We start from the raw sequence: 14988 nt of genomic DNA on the forward strand, positions 1-14988 counted from the left end.
TGCAAAGGCCCTGAGGCAGCACAGAGCTTGGCAGGGTCTGGGAACAACCGGGGCTGGAACACAGCGGACTTCAGAGAGGAGGCTGGAGCAGAGGCCAGGACAAGCTCTTCGGGCTTTACCCCCGGGGCAGTGGGAAGTCGTTGGAGTGGCACAGGCTGGTTTGGTTTCTAGAAGGACCCTCTCACTGCTGGAGGCAGAAGGACAGTGCAGAAGCAAACATCACAGCAGAGACAGCAGTGAGATGCTCGGAAACAGGCCAGAGACTCCAGGGTCTGGCCCAGGGAGGGCGCACACGTAGCAAGTGTTGAAAAGAGCACCCTAGTTCCCAAGTCCTGAGGCATCACTGATTCAAAACAAACCACTGATTCTGGGGAGTAAAAATAAACTGCACAGCCGGGCTCAGTGGCTCAGCCTGTAATCCCACGCCTTTGGGAGGCTGAGGTGAATGGATTGCCTGAGCCCGTGGGTTCGAGACCTGCCTGGGCAGCGAGACCTCATCTCTACAATGAATTAAAAAAAAAAAAAAAATCAGCCGGGCGTGGTAGCACATGCCTGTAATTCCAGCTACTCGGAAGGCTGAGGCGGAAGGATCGCCGGAGCCCAGCAGGTCAAGGCTGCAGTGGCTGGCAGCGGCCACTGCACTCCAGTCTGGGCGACAGAGTGAGACTCCAACTCAAAAAAATAAAAAATAAAAAATAAACTGCACATCAACAGAAGATGCATACACCGGTCCTGAGATGCACCCCAACTTCCAGAGGGTTAAACCTCAAGGAGAGACAGTGTGTATCCTAGAGTAAGGGAGTAGTCACAGCAAGGGGAGGGCTCGCAGAGGGCAGGGTTTCGGGGTGTCTCGTCCATAAATGGAAAGGGAAATTCGGTGCAGATGCTGGGCTCTCGCTGCTGAGGGGTCCAGGCAGCTGCCTTTGGTTGCCGTCCGACCAGCAGCTGGCATTTGTGAGCAGCCCTGAAGGACGAGGCCCTGTGGGCCCCAGAAGTCTCTTGGCTCTGCCTGATCCTGAAGAAGAGGCTAGAGGGAGGAGCAGTTGAGGGAAAAGCAAGGAGTCCAGGGTCTCAAGTGAGTGTCCTTCCCCTACTTCTACCCCAAAGAGTGCATGTTCCCAGGCCCAGCCAGGCACAAGAACAGGATGTGCGACACCTGGGTTGGCTCCTCAGAATGCACCTGCCAAGCCCAAAAGGAAACACTGGGGTTTGCTGACTGCGGCTTTGGGCTTCCCAGAGGATCCCCATACCCATACCATCTTTATGTGAAAACTCAGAGTTCAGGTAAATTTGGGGTCAAAAAAGAGTTTAAAAAATAAAAAAGAGGCTGGGCTTGGTGGCTCATGCTCATAATCCCAACACTTTGGGAGGCTGAGGTGGGAGGATCGCTTGAGCCCAGGAGTTCCAGAGCAGCTTGGGCAACAGAGTAAAACCTCATCTCTACACAAAATACAAAAAGAAAACACAGTCAGGTATGGTGCCATGCACCTGTAGTCTCAGCTACTCAAGAGGCTGAGGCAGGAAGATCACTCGAGGCCAGAAGGTCAAGGTTATGGTGAGCTGGGACTGCACCACTGCAATCCAGCGTGGGCAACAGAGTGAGACTGTCTTTAAAAAAAAAAAAAAAAAAGGCAAGGAAGAAAGAAAGAATGGCCCAACTCAGCCAGGCACAGTGGTATATGCCTGTAGTCCCAGCTACTTGAGAGGTTGAGCTGGAAGGATCGCTTGAGCCCAAGAGTTGGAGGCTACAGTGAACTATGATTGCACCACTGTACTCAAGCCTGGGCAACAGAACCAGACTCTGTCTCTAAAAAAAATGCAAAAGAAGAAGGTGTCCAGTATTGTGCAAAGAAGAACTCAAACGTGAGCAGTGCCAAGGGAATGCGTATGACCTGGGTAGGCTGGGGGAGGCTCAGGAGGCACTTGGTCACATTCAGGCTGAAAACACAGAGCCGGCCTCTCCGGAAACTGTCCTAACACCAGTATTTAGCACAGGGACCCACCCCCGCAACCCCAGCCGGGAGATTTTGTTAAACCATCCTCTAGCAGGGCACAGTGGCTCATGCCTGTAATCTCAGCACTTTGGGAGTCAGACGCAATGCGGGTTTGAGACCAGCTTGGGCAACTTGGCAAGACCTCATCTCTATAATAAATAAAAAAATTAGCCAGGCATGGTGGCGCACACCTGAAGATTCAACTACTTGAAAAGTTGAGGTGCAAGGATCTCCCGAGCCCAGCAGGTCGAGGCTGCAGTGGCCATGAGCAGCTTGCCACTGCACTCCAGCCTGGGCGACAGAGTGAGACTCCAAGTCAAAAAAAAAAAAATCCTCTGGAGCCAGTAGTGTCCAGACACTATACAGCTTCAGACTGTACATGTCCCCCCAAGAATTCTGGTATTACCCACACCCCTACCCCAAAATGGAGAGATGTGCTCCCCCACCCGCACCTCCTGAGAAATGCCCGGCAGCTCTGCCCATCTCCCACCGCACCTCCTCCTAGTCAGACTCTGGAGGTCCCAGGAAGTAAGTTCTCTCCAAAGGGTAGCCAGAGGCTCTATTCTGTTACTTCAGCCGGCTTCCCAATGGTTCCCAAAGTCCCAGGGCCTGTGCTAATGTCCCACCTCAACTTGGCAAGCCCACCCTAAAGCCAGGCGCAGTTCCCACACCCTGATCAGTGCTCTGTGTTCACTTTCTAATGGCAAAAAGAATTCGGAAGGACCCAGGAGACGGCACAAAGCCCTGCGGTCTCCCAGGCAGCTCTTACATAAGAGCCCAGTTCGAGCAGGGACAGGGACAGGACCATGCAAGTCTGCCAGTCTGGCACGGATACAGAACCACTAAGAGGGCCTTTATCCCTCGCAGGGCTGGGAAACACTCATGGCCCAGCTCCAGCTAGCCACGTGACTGGGGATGGATGAGACCCTCTCCTCCCTCGAAGCGCCAAACACCACCCACAGCCCACTTCCCAAAGGACTTAAAAGTAAACTGCCCTCGGACAGTTACACTTTCAGGTTAAATCAACAGAAAGGGACTTTCTTCACCCTTGGAATGAAGTCCATAGGAGGAAATCCTCAGCCCTGCCCCGTCAGCCTCATCCCTCAGCGTGGGACACTGGCAAAGCCTGGCCTTCTGGCCTCTGCACACACCACATGGTTCCCTATGCCTAGAACACCATTCCCCTCCCCGTCCTCAAAGACCTTATACTTCAGGCCTTGGCTTAAATGGAAAGACCATGAGGGCAAAGACTGTGGTTCCTTCATCCCGGGATTTCAGGCATGTGATAAGTATAGGAGAAAACATGTTGGAATGAATGAACTAATGAATAAGTGATGGAGTGGAAAACAGCAGGCAGGGCTCCAAGGCAGAGAACATCTGGACCAGCAGAACCTGCCCGTGACATGTGTGATGAGGGGCAGGCCAGTGCAGTCTTGGCAGCTCCTACTGCAGGCCCAATGCAAGGCAGGGTGGGACGACAAAGAACAGGCCAGCATGGTGGGGTGGACCCGGGGCTTGTGGCCAAGGAGCCGTAAAAAGCCGCTTCCCTAAGTTAGGACCACTATGGACTGGCCACAAGGCAGCCCCAGCCCACACATGACATGCTGGACACACCCAACTCACCCAGGTCCCCACACCAGGATCCACATTCACCCTTCTCCACATGAGCCCGACCCACGGGGAGACGATGCATCCATTCATGTAATCATTCATTCAATAAGGAGGCACTGGGCCAGATGCTGGGAAAGCCATGGGAAGAAAACCCAGAGACTCCCTGCCTTCATGGAGCTCACAGTCTAACCAGGCAGAAAGACTACCAAGTACCCAAATGAAAACACACCTGGGCCAGGCGCGGTAGCTCAAGCTTGTAATCCCAGCACTTTGGGAGGCTGAGGCAAGAGGATTACCTGAGCTCAGGGGTTGAAGACCAGCCTGGGCAACTTGCAAGACCTCGTCTCTACAATAAATCAAAAAATTAGCCAGGCGTGATAGCGAGAGCCTGTAGTTCCAGCTACTTGGAAGGCTGAGGTGGAAGGATCGCCTGAGCCCAGCAGGCCGAGGCTGTGGTTGCCGGGAGCATGCCACTGCACCCCAGCCTAGGTGACAGAGTGAGACTCCAACTCAAACAAAGAAAACACAGTGGCTCACGCCTGTAATCCCAGCACTTTGGGAGGCCAAGGCAGGAGAACTGCTTGAGCCCAGGAGCTTGAGAGCAGTCTGGGCAACATGGTAAGACTCTGTCTCTCCAAAAAATAAAAATAAAATTATCTGGGCGTGGTGATGTTTGCCTGTAGTCTCAGCTATTCAGGAGACTGAGGTGGGAGAACCACTTGAGCAGAGACAGTCGAGGCTGTGGTGAGCCATGATCATGCCACTGCACTCCAGCCTGGGAGACAGAGTAGACCCTGCCTCAAAAAAAAAAAAAAAAAAAGAGCAGGGCACAGTGGCTCATGCCTGCAAAACCAGCACTTAAGGAGGTTGAGGTGAGAAGACTGCTTGAGCCCAGGAGTTCAAGACCAGCCTGGGCAACATGGCAAGACCTCATCTCTACAATAAAATCAAAAAACTAACCCAGACATGGTGGCACACACCTGTAGTCTCAGCTACTTGGAAGACTGAGGTGGAAGGATCACCTGAGCCCAGGAGGTTAAGGTTATAGTAGCTATGATTATGCCACTGCACTCCAGCCTGAGTGACAGTGTGAGACTCTGACTCAAAAAAAAAAAAAAAAGAAAGAAAGAAAAAGAAAACACAGCCAAGCCTGGGATGGTCCGTGAAGGAGATGAGTATGTGCTGGGAGATGAGCAGGAGTCAGGCCCTGGACAGGACAGCCAGGGAAGGCCTCTCTGGATGACACGGAAACTGAGCTCTCAGTAACAGGAAGGGGCCAGGCATGAGAAAGGCACAGGAAAGAGTAACCCAGGCAGAGAGAACAGCATGCACTCAGGGTGGAAATGTGGCTGTGGGTGTCTGTGGAGATGAAACACAGCAGTAGGGTGATGAGTGCGGAAAGCAGGGGAAAGTTCCTGACAAGAAGCCTCCGAGGGAGGGTTCTGAGTGATGGTGTGCTAAGATCCTCCCACTTCCATGTGAAAAGACCCTCTGGCTGTGGCTGGGTGGGGCAAGAACAGAAGCCAGGCTGACTTGGAACACCCATTTCCTAGGGTGGTTCTGTGTCATAGCGGGTTAACAGGCAGGTTCTGAGTGTGCTCTGACATTGCCATCTTCCCATGTCCCATGAGGCACATCTCAAAACGTGCCTCGCAAAGTGTATGGCGTTCTATCAAGACTGATAACACGTCTGAGCTTCTTCCTCCATCTTCTGGGCATATCATTAGCGTGAATCTGTCTCCTGACTCCTGGTGGGCCTTGTCCATTGGCAAGTTTGGGGGCCTTCAAAAGAGGCCACACACAGAAAGCAGGCAGCCACCAGGACGCAGGCCTATCCTTTCCTGCCTGATGATTTCTACCTTCACTGGGGCCCAGATGGGCTGCGCATCTCACACTCTCCTGTGGCCTCTGAGACAGATGTCCTTCTCCTGGCCTCACGGGTGAGAAAACTGAAGCTCAGAGAGGTTAAGCCAGGGGTCTCCAACCCCCGGGCTGTGAATCAATACCAGTCCCTGGCCTGTTAGGAACCGGGCAGCACAGCAGGAAGCGAGTGGCGGGCAAACGGAGCTCTGCCTTCTGTCAGACCAGGAGCAGCATTAGATTCCCGTAGGTGCGCGAACCCCATCGTGAACTGCGCATAGGAGGGACCTATGTGTGAAGGATCTAGGTTGCCGCTCCTTATGGGAATCGAATGCCTGATGATGCTCCCACCCCACTACTGTCCATAGAAAAATCGTCTTCCATGAAACCAGTGCATGCCAAAAAGGTTGGGGACCACTGGGTTAAGCAACTGTTTCCAGGGCAGACCGCTAGGCTCCCCAAGGCGAAGTCCTTCACCCCCACCGCGTATGCCTCCCTTGGTGCGTGGCTCACAGCACTGCCTGCTCTGGGTCTAAGAGAATCCCGGCTCAGCTGCTCACTAACTGTGGGCATGTCGCTTTGCCTTTCTGTGCCTCAGTTTCCCCATCAGTCAAGTAGGGAAAAGAATATGTCCACCTCATTTATATAGTATGAGCACTAGATGAGTTAATAGAGAAAAAGCATTTCAAATAAGCACTATGTACACAGTGACTTTATTACTATCCTTATGCCCTGGCTGCTCGGGAAATATACACAGGTATTAAAACATTCTCAGCTGCCACTGTCAATATCAGTAAGAGGGTGTTAAGACCCAGCCTGAACTTGACCAACTAGCATAAGGTCTCTGACCTTACTCACCAAGCCAGACCTGCCAGTGACCACGCAGGATCCCCATCCAAGCTCAACTGCTTATCGGAGCCCCAGGTCCCTTCCAGGAACAGCCCCCACTCCAGGCTGTCAAACCTCCTCTCATCTCCTCCCATCTTCCTCCTGCCCATCAGAACCGTGGCTTCCTCCTCATACCCACCTCCTCCGCCTGAGACCCGCCTCCTCCCCTGAAGCCCTCTTCTTCCCTCTGAGGTCTTCCTCCTCCTCCTCCTCCTCCTGAGGTCTGCCTCCTCAACCTGATACCCGCTGCCTCCTCCCTCTGAGGACTTCTTCCTCCTCTCCCTAAGTCCAGCGTCCTCCACCTGAAACCCACTAACCCACTTCCTCCTTCACCCGAGACCCGCCTCCTCCTCCTGAGACCCACCTCCTCCCTCTGAGACCTGTCCCCTCTGCACCTGCCCCACTGTGTCCAGGTGAATAGGGTCATAGCCCTTGCTAAAAGTTAGCTGCTGTACAGTGCTGGGTCCTGGGCTCATCTGCCATCCGCTCATCTAATGCTCACCAGACCAAGAACCCCTTGCAACATCACCCTGTGAGGTAGGGACAGTTGTCTCCAGTGGTGCTCACTAACATGCAACACAGGCAGAGACAGTGAGGGGCCTGATCTGTCCCATTCACCACTTTCATGGGGTAAATGCCCCTCCGCGGCTGACTCCCCGATGTTAGACCAATGCACTGAACACAGAGTGGGGAAGATATGCACCGAGAGCCATCAGGAGCCAGTCCCAGCACACCGTGAGGCATGTCATGGACGAGTAACTGGTTGGAGAGGCTAAAGAGCATGCCCCTGGGCCCCACACCTTGTCAGCAGCCATTAAGGATCTGAGCACAGCTCTGATCTGGAGCCTGCAGGCTCTGCCATCTTCACAGGGAAGGATCAAGTAGCAGCCCTGCCCGGCCCAAAGCGGGTCTGGCACATGGCCCTGGGAAAGGCCCCCCTCTCTGAGTCTTGGGTGCCTCATCTGGAGAGTGCAGAAGTTAAAGCAGGCTGAACACGGTGGCTCACACCTGTCATCCCAGCACTTAGGGAGGTCGAGGCAGGAAGGTTGCTTGAGACCAGCAGTTCATGGCCAGCCTGGGCATCATAGCAAGATGCCTGTCTCTACAAACAATCAAAAAATTAGCTGGGCATGGTGGCGCACATCTGTAGTCCCAGCTACTCAGGAGGCTGAGGCGGGCACATCACCGGAGCCCAGGAGGTCAAGGCTGCAGTGAGCCTTGATCCTGCCACTGCACTCCAGCCTGGGTGACAGAGTGAGACTCCAACTCAGAAAAAATTACTATTTTTTTTTTTTTTAAGTTAGAGTCTCACTCTGTCGCCCAGACTGGAGTGCAGTGGCCGCTCCCGGCCACCGCAGCCTCGACCTGCTGGGCTCCGGCGATCCTTCCGCCTCAGCCTTCCAAGTAGCCGGAACTACAGGCGCACGCTCCCACACCCAGTTGATTTTTGATTTATGGTAGAGATGAGGTCTCACCAAGTTGCCCAGGCGGGTCTCAAACCCGCGGGCTCAGGCAATCCACTCACCTCAGCCTCCCAAAGCACAGGATTACAGGCTGAGCCACCGAGCCCGGCTAGAAAAAATTATTTAATATAAAAAATAAAAGAAGTTAAAGCAGAAGAGTTCTGGAGCTCACTCAGGCCTGGGCGCCTGAGATTCTGAGTGCCCTAAGCAAGGGAAAGACTAAGGGTAGAGCCACAACCAGGGGGAGGAGGGCCTCTGCCAGGGGAATATGCCAGGCGAGCCAACATCTGCTCAGAGCAAGAAGCCCAGAGAGTGCTGAAAAACCGAACATTCCTACACAGGGTCTTGGCCAGGGCATGTGAACGCAGGAAAGGGCTTGGAAGCTTGTTTTATGGCTCACCAGCTCCAATCTCTCCTGCACTCCAAAGGGCAACCCAGCCAATTTCAGGGCAGAGGGAGACCTTCTGCTCGTAGTCCACACTGGCACCGCAGCACCCCATTCTCCTATGGGAATGCACCATCCTCAGCAGCCCTGGGGCAGCACCAGCAGGAAGTCATTCACATGGACAAGTCAGGAGCGGGCATGGTAGCTCACAACTGTAATCCCAACACTTTGAGAGGCCAAGGCAATGCTTGTGGCCAGGAGTTCAAGACCAGCCTGGGCAACATAGCAAGACCTCATCTCTACAAAAATTAATTTAAAAAAAAAAACTAGCCAGGCATGGTGGCATGCATCTGTAATCCTAGCTACTTAGAGGCTGAGGCAAGAGGATCACCTAAAGCCAGGAGTTCAAGGCTGCAGTGAGCTGTGATCATGCCTCTAGCCTGGGCGAAAGAGACCTTGTCTATCTAAAGAAAGAAAGAAAGAAAAAGAAAAACTGGGGTCAGACAAACCTAGGCCAGGGCTCAGCTCCATGCTTCCGGGTCTGTGATCTTGAGCAACTTAGTTTACTTCTCTGAGACTCGGTTTCCTTATGTGTGAAGTAGATACCAGTTCCCACCTGCTCCGGTGCTCACAGGACTCAGTAACTGCTGGCAGGGCTGTCATCACACTATTTGGCTCGGGCTGTTCTACTGCCAGGGAATCAGACAGACCTGGGTCAGGATCCCATCTTTACCACCGAGTGACCCTGGGCAAGCTCCCTCACTTTCCTGAGCGCCGGACCCCCTATCCACCCAAAATAGGGGTACAAAGAGTTCCTACCACTCGGGATTGTTGGAAGGACACAGTAAATATGAATGTACCTATTATTCTTAGCCTGCAACAAAAAGCTAGCACAGAAAGAGAACATCACAACCAGGGGCCCATCCTGTCCACAAATGCAAAACCAGTCCCAAAGCATTTTCTGAACGTCTGTTTGAAGCAGTGTGTGGAAGGGGATCAAGCAGTCCCCAATCTCAGAACACACCTGCCTGTGAACACTCTAGATATGACATGCAGAAGTCAAAGAGACCTAAAAATTAAAGCAGGTTCAGTGACCAGAAAAGCCCTAGTTTTCCCTCTCCTGCTATTTCAAAAGAACACAAAAATCCAGGGGGGGAAAAGTGCAGAAAACAGAAGCAGGATCCCATTTTCTATGTAATTTTTTTCCTTTTTTGTGTGTGTGTGTGTGTGATAGAGATGCGGTCTTGCTATGTTGTTTAGTCTGGTCTCCAACTCCTGGCCTCAAGCAATCCTCTGGCCTTGGCCTCCCAAAGTGCTTGGTATTACAGGTATGAGTTACTAGGCCCAGCCCCACCTCCCAGGTTGAACATAAAATTACATTTTACTTTGTTTACTTCAGATTCCTTTTTTAAAAGCAAAAAAAAAGCAACAGACATGGCTAAATCCTCCCCCCCGCTCCCCATTTCCCCCACCAATAGCTCCTCTAATGACAGTATAACTCCTACTATGTTTCTGACCTCTTATTACAATTTACCTTATTACGTATGTATCCATATCCATAAACAATACATAGAAATGTGGTTTGAAGCCAGGCTCAGTGGCTCAGCCTGTAATCCCAGCATTTTGGGAGGCTGAGATGAGAGGATTGCCTGAGCCCATGGGTTCAAGACCCGCCTGGGCAACTTGGCGAGACCTCATCTCTACAATAAATCAAAAAAATTAGCTGGGCATGGTAGCGTGCACCTGTAGTTCCGGCTACTTGGAAGGCTGAGGTGGAAGGATCGCCGGAGCCCAGCAGGTTGAGGCTGCAGGGCCAGGAGCGGCCACTGCACTCCAGTCTGGGTGACAGAGTGAGACTCCAACTCAAAAAAAAAAAAAAAAAAAAACAAGAAATATGGTTTGAAATGTTTTTGTTTGTTTTAATGATGAAGTCTCGCTATATTGCCTAGGCTGTTCTCGAACTCCTGGGATCAAGCAATCCTCCCACCTCTGCCTCCCAAAGTGCTGAGGTTACAGGTTTGAGCCACTGTGCCCAGCATGAAATGTTTATAAAACGTGTAAAAGCAGCAGCCAGGTGCAGTGGCTCATGCCTGCAATCCCAGCACTTTGGGAGGCAGAGGCAAGAGGACTGCCTGAGCCCAGGGGTTCAAGACCAGCCTGGGCAACTTGGCAAGACCTCATCTCTACCAAAAAAAGTAGCTGGACATGGTGGCATGTGCCTGTGTTTCCAGCTACTTGGAAGGCTGAGGCGGAAGGATTGCCTGAGCCCAGCAGGTTGAGGCAGTGGTGGCCGTGAGCGTGCCAGTGCACTACACCTTGGGCAACAGAGTGAAACTCCCACTCAAAAAAAAAAAAAAATTATAAAAACTCTTGCAGGCTGGGCACGGTGGTTCATACCTGTCATCCCAGCATTTTGAGAGGTGGAGCAAAAAGGATTGCCTGAGCTCACAGGTTCGATACCAGTCTGGGCAACATGGCAAGACCTCATCTCTACAATAAATAAAAATAATTAGCCAGGCATGGTGGCACATGCCTGTAGTTCCAGCTACTTGGAAGGCTGAAGTGAAAGGATCACCTGAACCCACCAAGTAGAGGCTGCAGTTGCCGTGAGCATGCCACTGCACTCCAGCATGGGTGACAGAGTGAGATTCCAACTCAAAAAAAAAAAAAATGAATGAACCAGAACTAAACGTCACACCTCCCTTTGATACATAACCTTGGATGATGTACTTCCAGCTACCTTGTAAGGTTCTTTAATACTAGCCGTTGCTTTCATAACCAATGGGTTTCTGCTCCAAGGAGATGATACAGAAAGGTTCAGAGAGGTTAACTAACCTGCCCTGAGCACATAACAATTTACTAAGTGGTAGTACCAGTGTCGTTCTCTCAGGGTCCCCACCCACCCTCACTTAATGTCAGGATTCAGCACCAGGCCTGTCCAAAGTCCACACACTTAGGACACCAGTACACATGAGTCTACTTTCTCCTGAGTTTTCACTTACTTAACCGTTTGGTTTTTTTTTAAAGGCTCACTATGTTGCCCAGGCTGGTCTCGAATTCCTGTTCTCAAGCGATCCTCCGATCTCAGCCTCCCCAAAGTGCTAGGATTACAAGCAAGAGCCTGAACTATTACCCATTTTGTCTCCAAACAACTGCCTCTTGACCAGAAATCTACTTCCAGAACTTTCATATTTATTCCTATGGAGGAAGCTGATGCAAGGTACTATGTTGGTCTAGGATGATTTGCAAGATAGGCCCCAAATCAGCTACTCTTTTAGGGGGAAGGTCCTAAATGAAGGTTGGTGGTGAACCCCAAGAGAATGAGGCTTCCACGCCTCTGGGTACTCAGCTGTGAGAAACAGGCAGTGACCCAGGCTCCTGGAGGCTGAAGAGGGATTGATTTTCCCAGGAATTAACAGGCTCATTTACAAGATGCAGTCGCTGTTTTTCCAGTTGCCACTTGGCTCATTAACTTTGAGTCGCATCTGCAGTGGCTAAAACAGCAACTTAAAAAAAAAACAAAAAACCTCCTGTCGCCTAGGATAAACAGAAGCTGTTCTTTGCTTATCGACCTAGCTCTGACCCCAAGAAAATCCCAAGGCCTGCCCTGGCATTCCAAGGAGCGGGCTTCAGCCAAGGCCTAGAGGTGACCTGTTCTAGATGCTTCCCCTCAACTAGGCCACAGAAGGGATAATTTTTTCTCTCAGATCGGATGAATTTGGCAATGATGTGAAACTATCATTGAAACAACACCAAACTGTCCCTCCTGCTAGAATCCTGTCAAGACATTAGTCCTCAACCAGACATAAACTCGCTCTGTGACAGTAAGCAAGTCCTGAACCTTTCTTTTATCGCTTCTATCCCATATTTCCTTTTTCTTTTTTTTTTAGATGAGGTCTTGCTTTGTCCCCAGGCTGCAGTGCAGTGGCATGATCATGGCCCACCATAGCATCGACCTCCTGGGCTCAGGCAATCCTTCCACCTCACCCTCCCAAATAGCTGGGATTTCAGGTGCCACCACACCCAGTTAATTTTTTTTTATTTTTTTGTAGCAACAAGGTCTTGCTAGGTTGCCCACACTGATCTCAAGCCCCAGGGCTCAAACAATCCTCCCACCTCAGCCTCCCAAAGTACAGAGATTACAGGTATGAGCTACTGTGCCTGACCCCCGCATTACTTCTATCACGTGTAAATTGCCCTTCATAAACTCCAACATCTCTCCAAGGGCCAAGAATATCTTTTGAGGGAGACTAACCGCTCAGTGGCCTGAAGGTTGCTTGAGGGTAGGAGGACAGGCTTATTTGATGTATGTTATTTGATGTAAATATGTTATTTGATGTAAATATGTTATTTGATGTAAATAACTGAAACCATTTCTCAAACTGCTTGTTAAATCTGAGTGAAAGCATCTCTTCTATTTTTATTAACATGCAATAAGCATTTGGAGCAAAACTAATCTGCCTGCTATGCAAACTGGGCTGCGACACAACTGCTCTCCCATCCAGATACCCTGTAGCTCACCCCAGTGGGTACTTGGCAAATGTTAGTAGAGATTATAACAAAGAACACAGAAAAATAACAATTTATTTTTTTTCTCTAAGGTTACTTTGAATAGTGAGTTTGAAGCTCCCCTTCCTTTTGGGAGGGAAAAGGTTTAAGTTCTCCAGCCCAAGCCGTGAGCTCTGCCCAGCTTCCTGGAACAAAAGTGCTCACCCCCAGGTCCTCACAGTCCTACTTTTTCTGATTACCACATTTTGCAAAATGCCATACAGATAGATCTTTCATGTTGCATGTTTCAAACTGAACATGGCTGTTCTCCAGGGTTAAACAGAGTTTGTGAGGAAAAATCATCTTAGAACTTCATTCTAGAAGGATAAAGCTGAATGATGCATTAGAGATGAATGAATCCCACCTCCTCATTCTTGATACCATGTTACACACAAAGGGCGCTTCTGGCTTCAGAGGACTCTGGGCAGATTTCTAAAAATACTCATAACAAAGAGGATGGGCAGAAAAATCTTTCTTTCTATTTATGCTTATGCTACTTGGCTACCTAGAAGTCATCAAATTTATTGAGGCAGAAAGTAGACGGATGGTAGGCAGGAATGAGGAGTTAGTGATTAATGAGTACAGAGTTTCAGTTTTGCAAGATAAAAAGAGATCTGGAGATAGATGGAGGTGACAGTTGCACAGCAATATGAAAGTACTTAATGCCACTGAAATGTACATTTTAAAATGGCTAAGATGGTAAGCTGTACATGTATTTTAACACAATTATTAAAATGTGAGGAGAGGGGAAACAAGAAATCTCTTCACCTGCTAGTTTTCATTTGAGGACCAACATGGCATTCTGCCTAGGAACTAAGACTTTTGAATCCTGAGTTTCTCTCATTGCTCTGCACTTGCTAACTAGGGGCCTTTGAATAAGTCACTTGATATCTCTGAGATTTTACTAATCCACAAAAACGGGAGTAATAATAGTCTCCTACCTCATAGGGCTGAGGATAAGAGAACAAGGTAACAAACTCTCACTAGCACAAGAGTAAGCATTTGTCCAATTATTCTTACTTTGAATTGTAATAAGTTACTTTATTACTTAATGAGAATTATTTAATAGTCAGCAACAATTAAGTGATAATTAAACTATTAATATTATATTATCAGCTAGGGTGATACGCGCATCAGAAGACCTCGTTTTAAGGGAAAAAAAGAGACCCAAGATAGGAGTCAGAAGACTTGGCCTTCAAGAGTGGTTTGAGAGGTATAAGATTTCTCCTTGGTGACACGCAGGGGTTGACGGAGATGACCTCTTAGATAACCAGAAAGCAAGATCAGCTTTGCTGCTTGCACTTCCCTCACCGCCTAAGCTTCTCGGGACGTCCTGGGCGAGGGAAGGGGTCCAAAGGTCGTACAAAAGAAGGCTGATTGCAAAACTCCTTCCTACGTTAGAAACGGCGGAATGGTGCAAGGTTTGTGCAAGCCTCCCTAGGACGGGGAGCAAGGATCCCGCACCCTCGCGGCTCCCACGACAAAGTCTGCAACTCTGCCCACTGGAGGAGCTGCAAGGCACCTGCAAGATTCCCAGGCCCAGCAGAGACCCCCAAGAAAAAGCACCCCCAAAAGAGCCTGGGTTGCAGATTTATAAATACCTTCCCCGCACATGCGCACTAGAACTTACGAGTGGTCCGGGGCGCAACGCGCGCCGACTGCGCCTGCGTCGTCCGGCTCGCCTTACAAGGAACAGGACCAGAAAGTGGGGTCCCATGGTCCCGAGAAGAAGGAAAAACAATGAGTCTGCAGTGACTACCTAGTCCTCTTTTCTCGCTGCTTACCTCATAGTGCTTCATGGCTCCCTCACACGGCGGCTACTGCTCCTGCTGCAGCTGCTGCCTACCTGCGCGCTACACAGGACAGGCCTCTCCGGCGCTCGCCACCCAGCGCTGGACTAACCACGGCTCCGAGTCGGCCCCGCCCCCCCTGCCGCGTGCGTCCCGCCAGCCAATCAGCGCCCGGGACGCACACCGCCCCCGCCCCGCGGGACGGGTCTCACCGAGGACTAGCCGCTCGCGCCACGGGACTGACCAATCAACTTGCGAGACCTAAGAAGGGCGGGGCTCTGGAAGGCGTGGCTACAAGAAGGGGTTTGACCATCCACCAATCAAAAAGGGTCCTCGGCGAGGCTCTTCCCTCCCCCCTCACCCCCGCAATCCCGCCCCCTGGTGGCGTCGCTGTGGAAACCAGGTAAGCGACTAGCACAGCGAAGCGGGAGGCGGGAGCAGCAAGTTGA

General features: G+C 50.8%; 1 protein-coding gene across 3 annotated transcripts in view; it reads right to left on the bottom strand.

The window, feature by feature from the left end:
• TECR (trans-2,3-enoyl-CoA reductase) overlaps nt 1–14674 on the bottom strand; it is a 32249-nt gene extending 17575 nt beyond the window's left edge. For all 3 annotated transcript variants that reach the window (XM_021713095.1, XM_008059485.2, XM_021713094.1), the window contains exon 1: nt 14534–14674. In XM_021713095.1, the coding sequence (XP_021568770.1) occupies nt 14534–14548 (15 nt within the window). In that variant the 5' untranslated portion in view covers nt 14549–14674. The remainder of the gene's footprint in view (nt 1–14533) is intronic.
• Between the last annotated feature and the right edge of the window lie 314 nt (nt 14675–14988).

The sequence above is a fragment of the Carlito syrichta genome, unplaced genomic scaffold (assembly GCF_000164805.1).
Source record: "Carlito syrichta isolate Samal-C Ts95f unplaced genomic scaffold, Tarsius_syrichta-2.0.1 Scaffold304165, whole genome shotgun sequence".
NCBI lineage: Eukaryota > Metazoa > Chordata > Mammalia > Primates > Tarsiidae > Carlito > Carlito syrichta.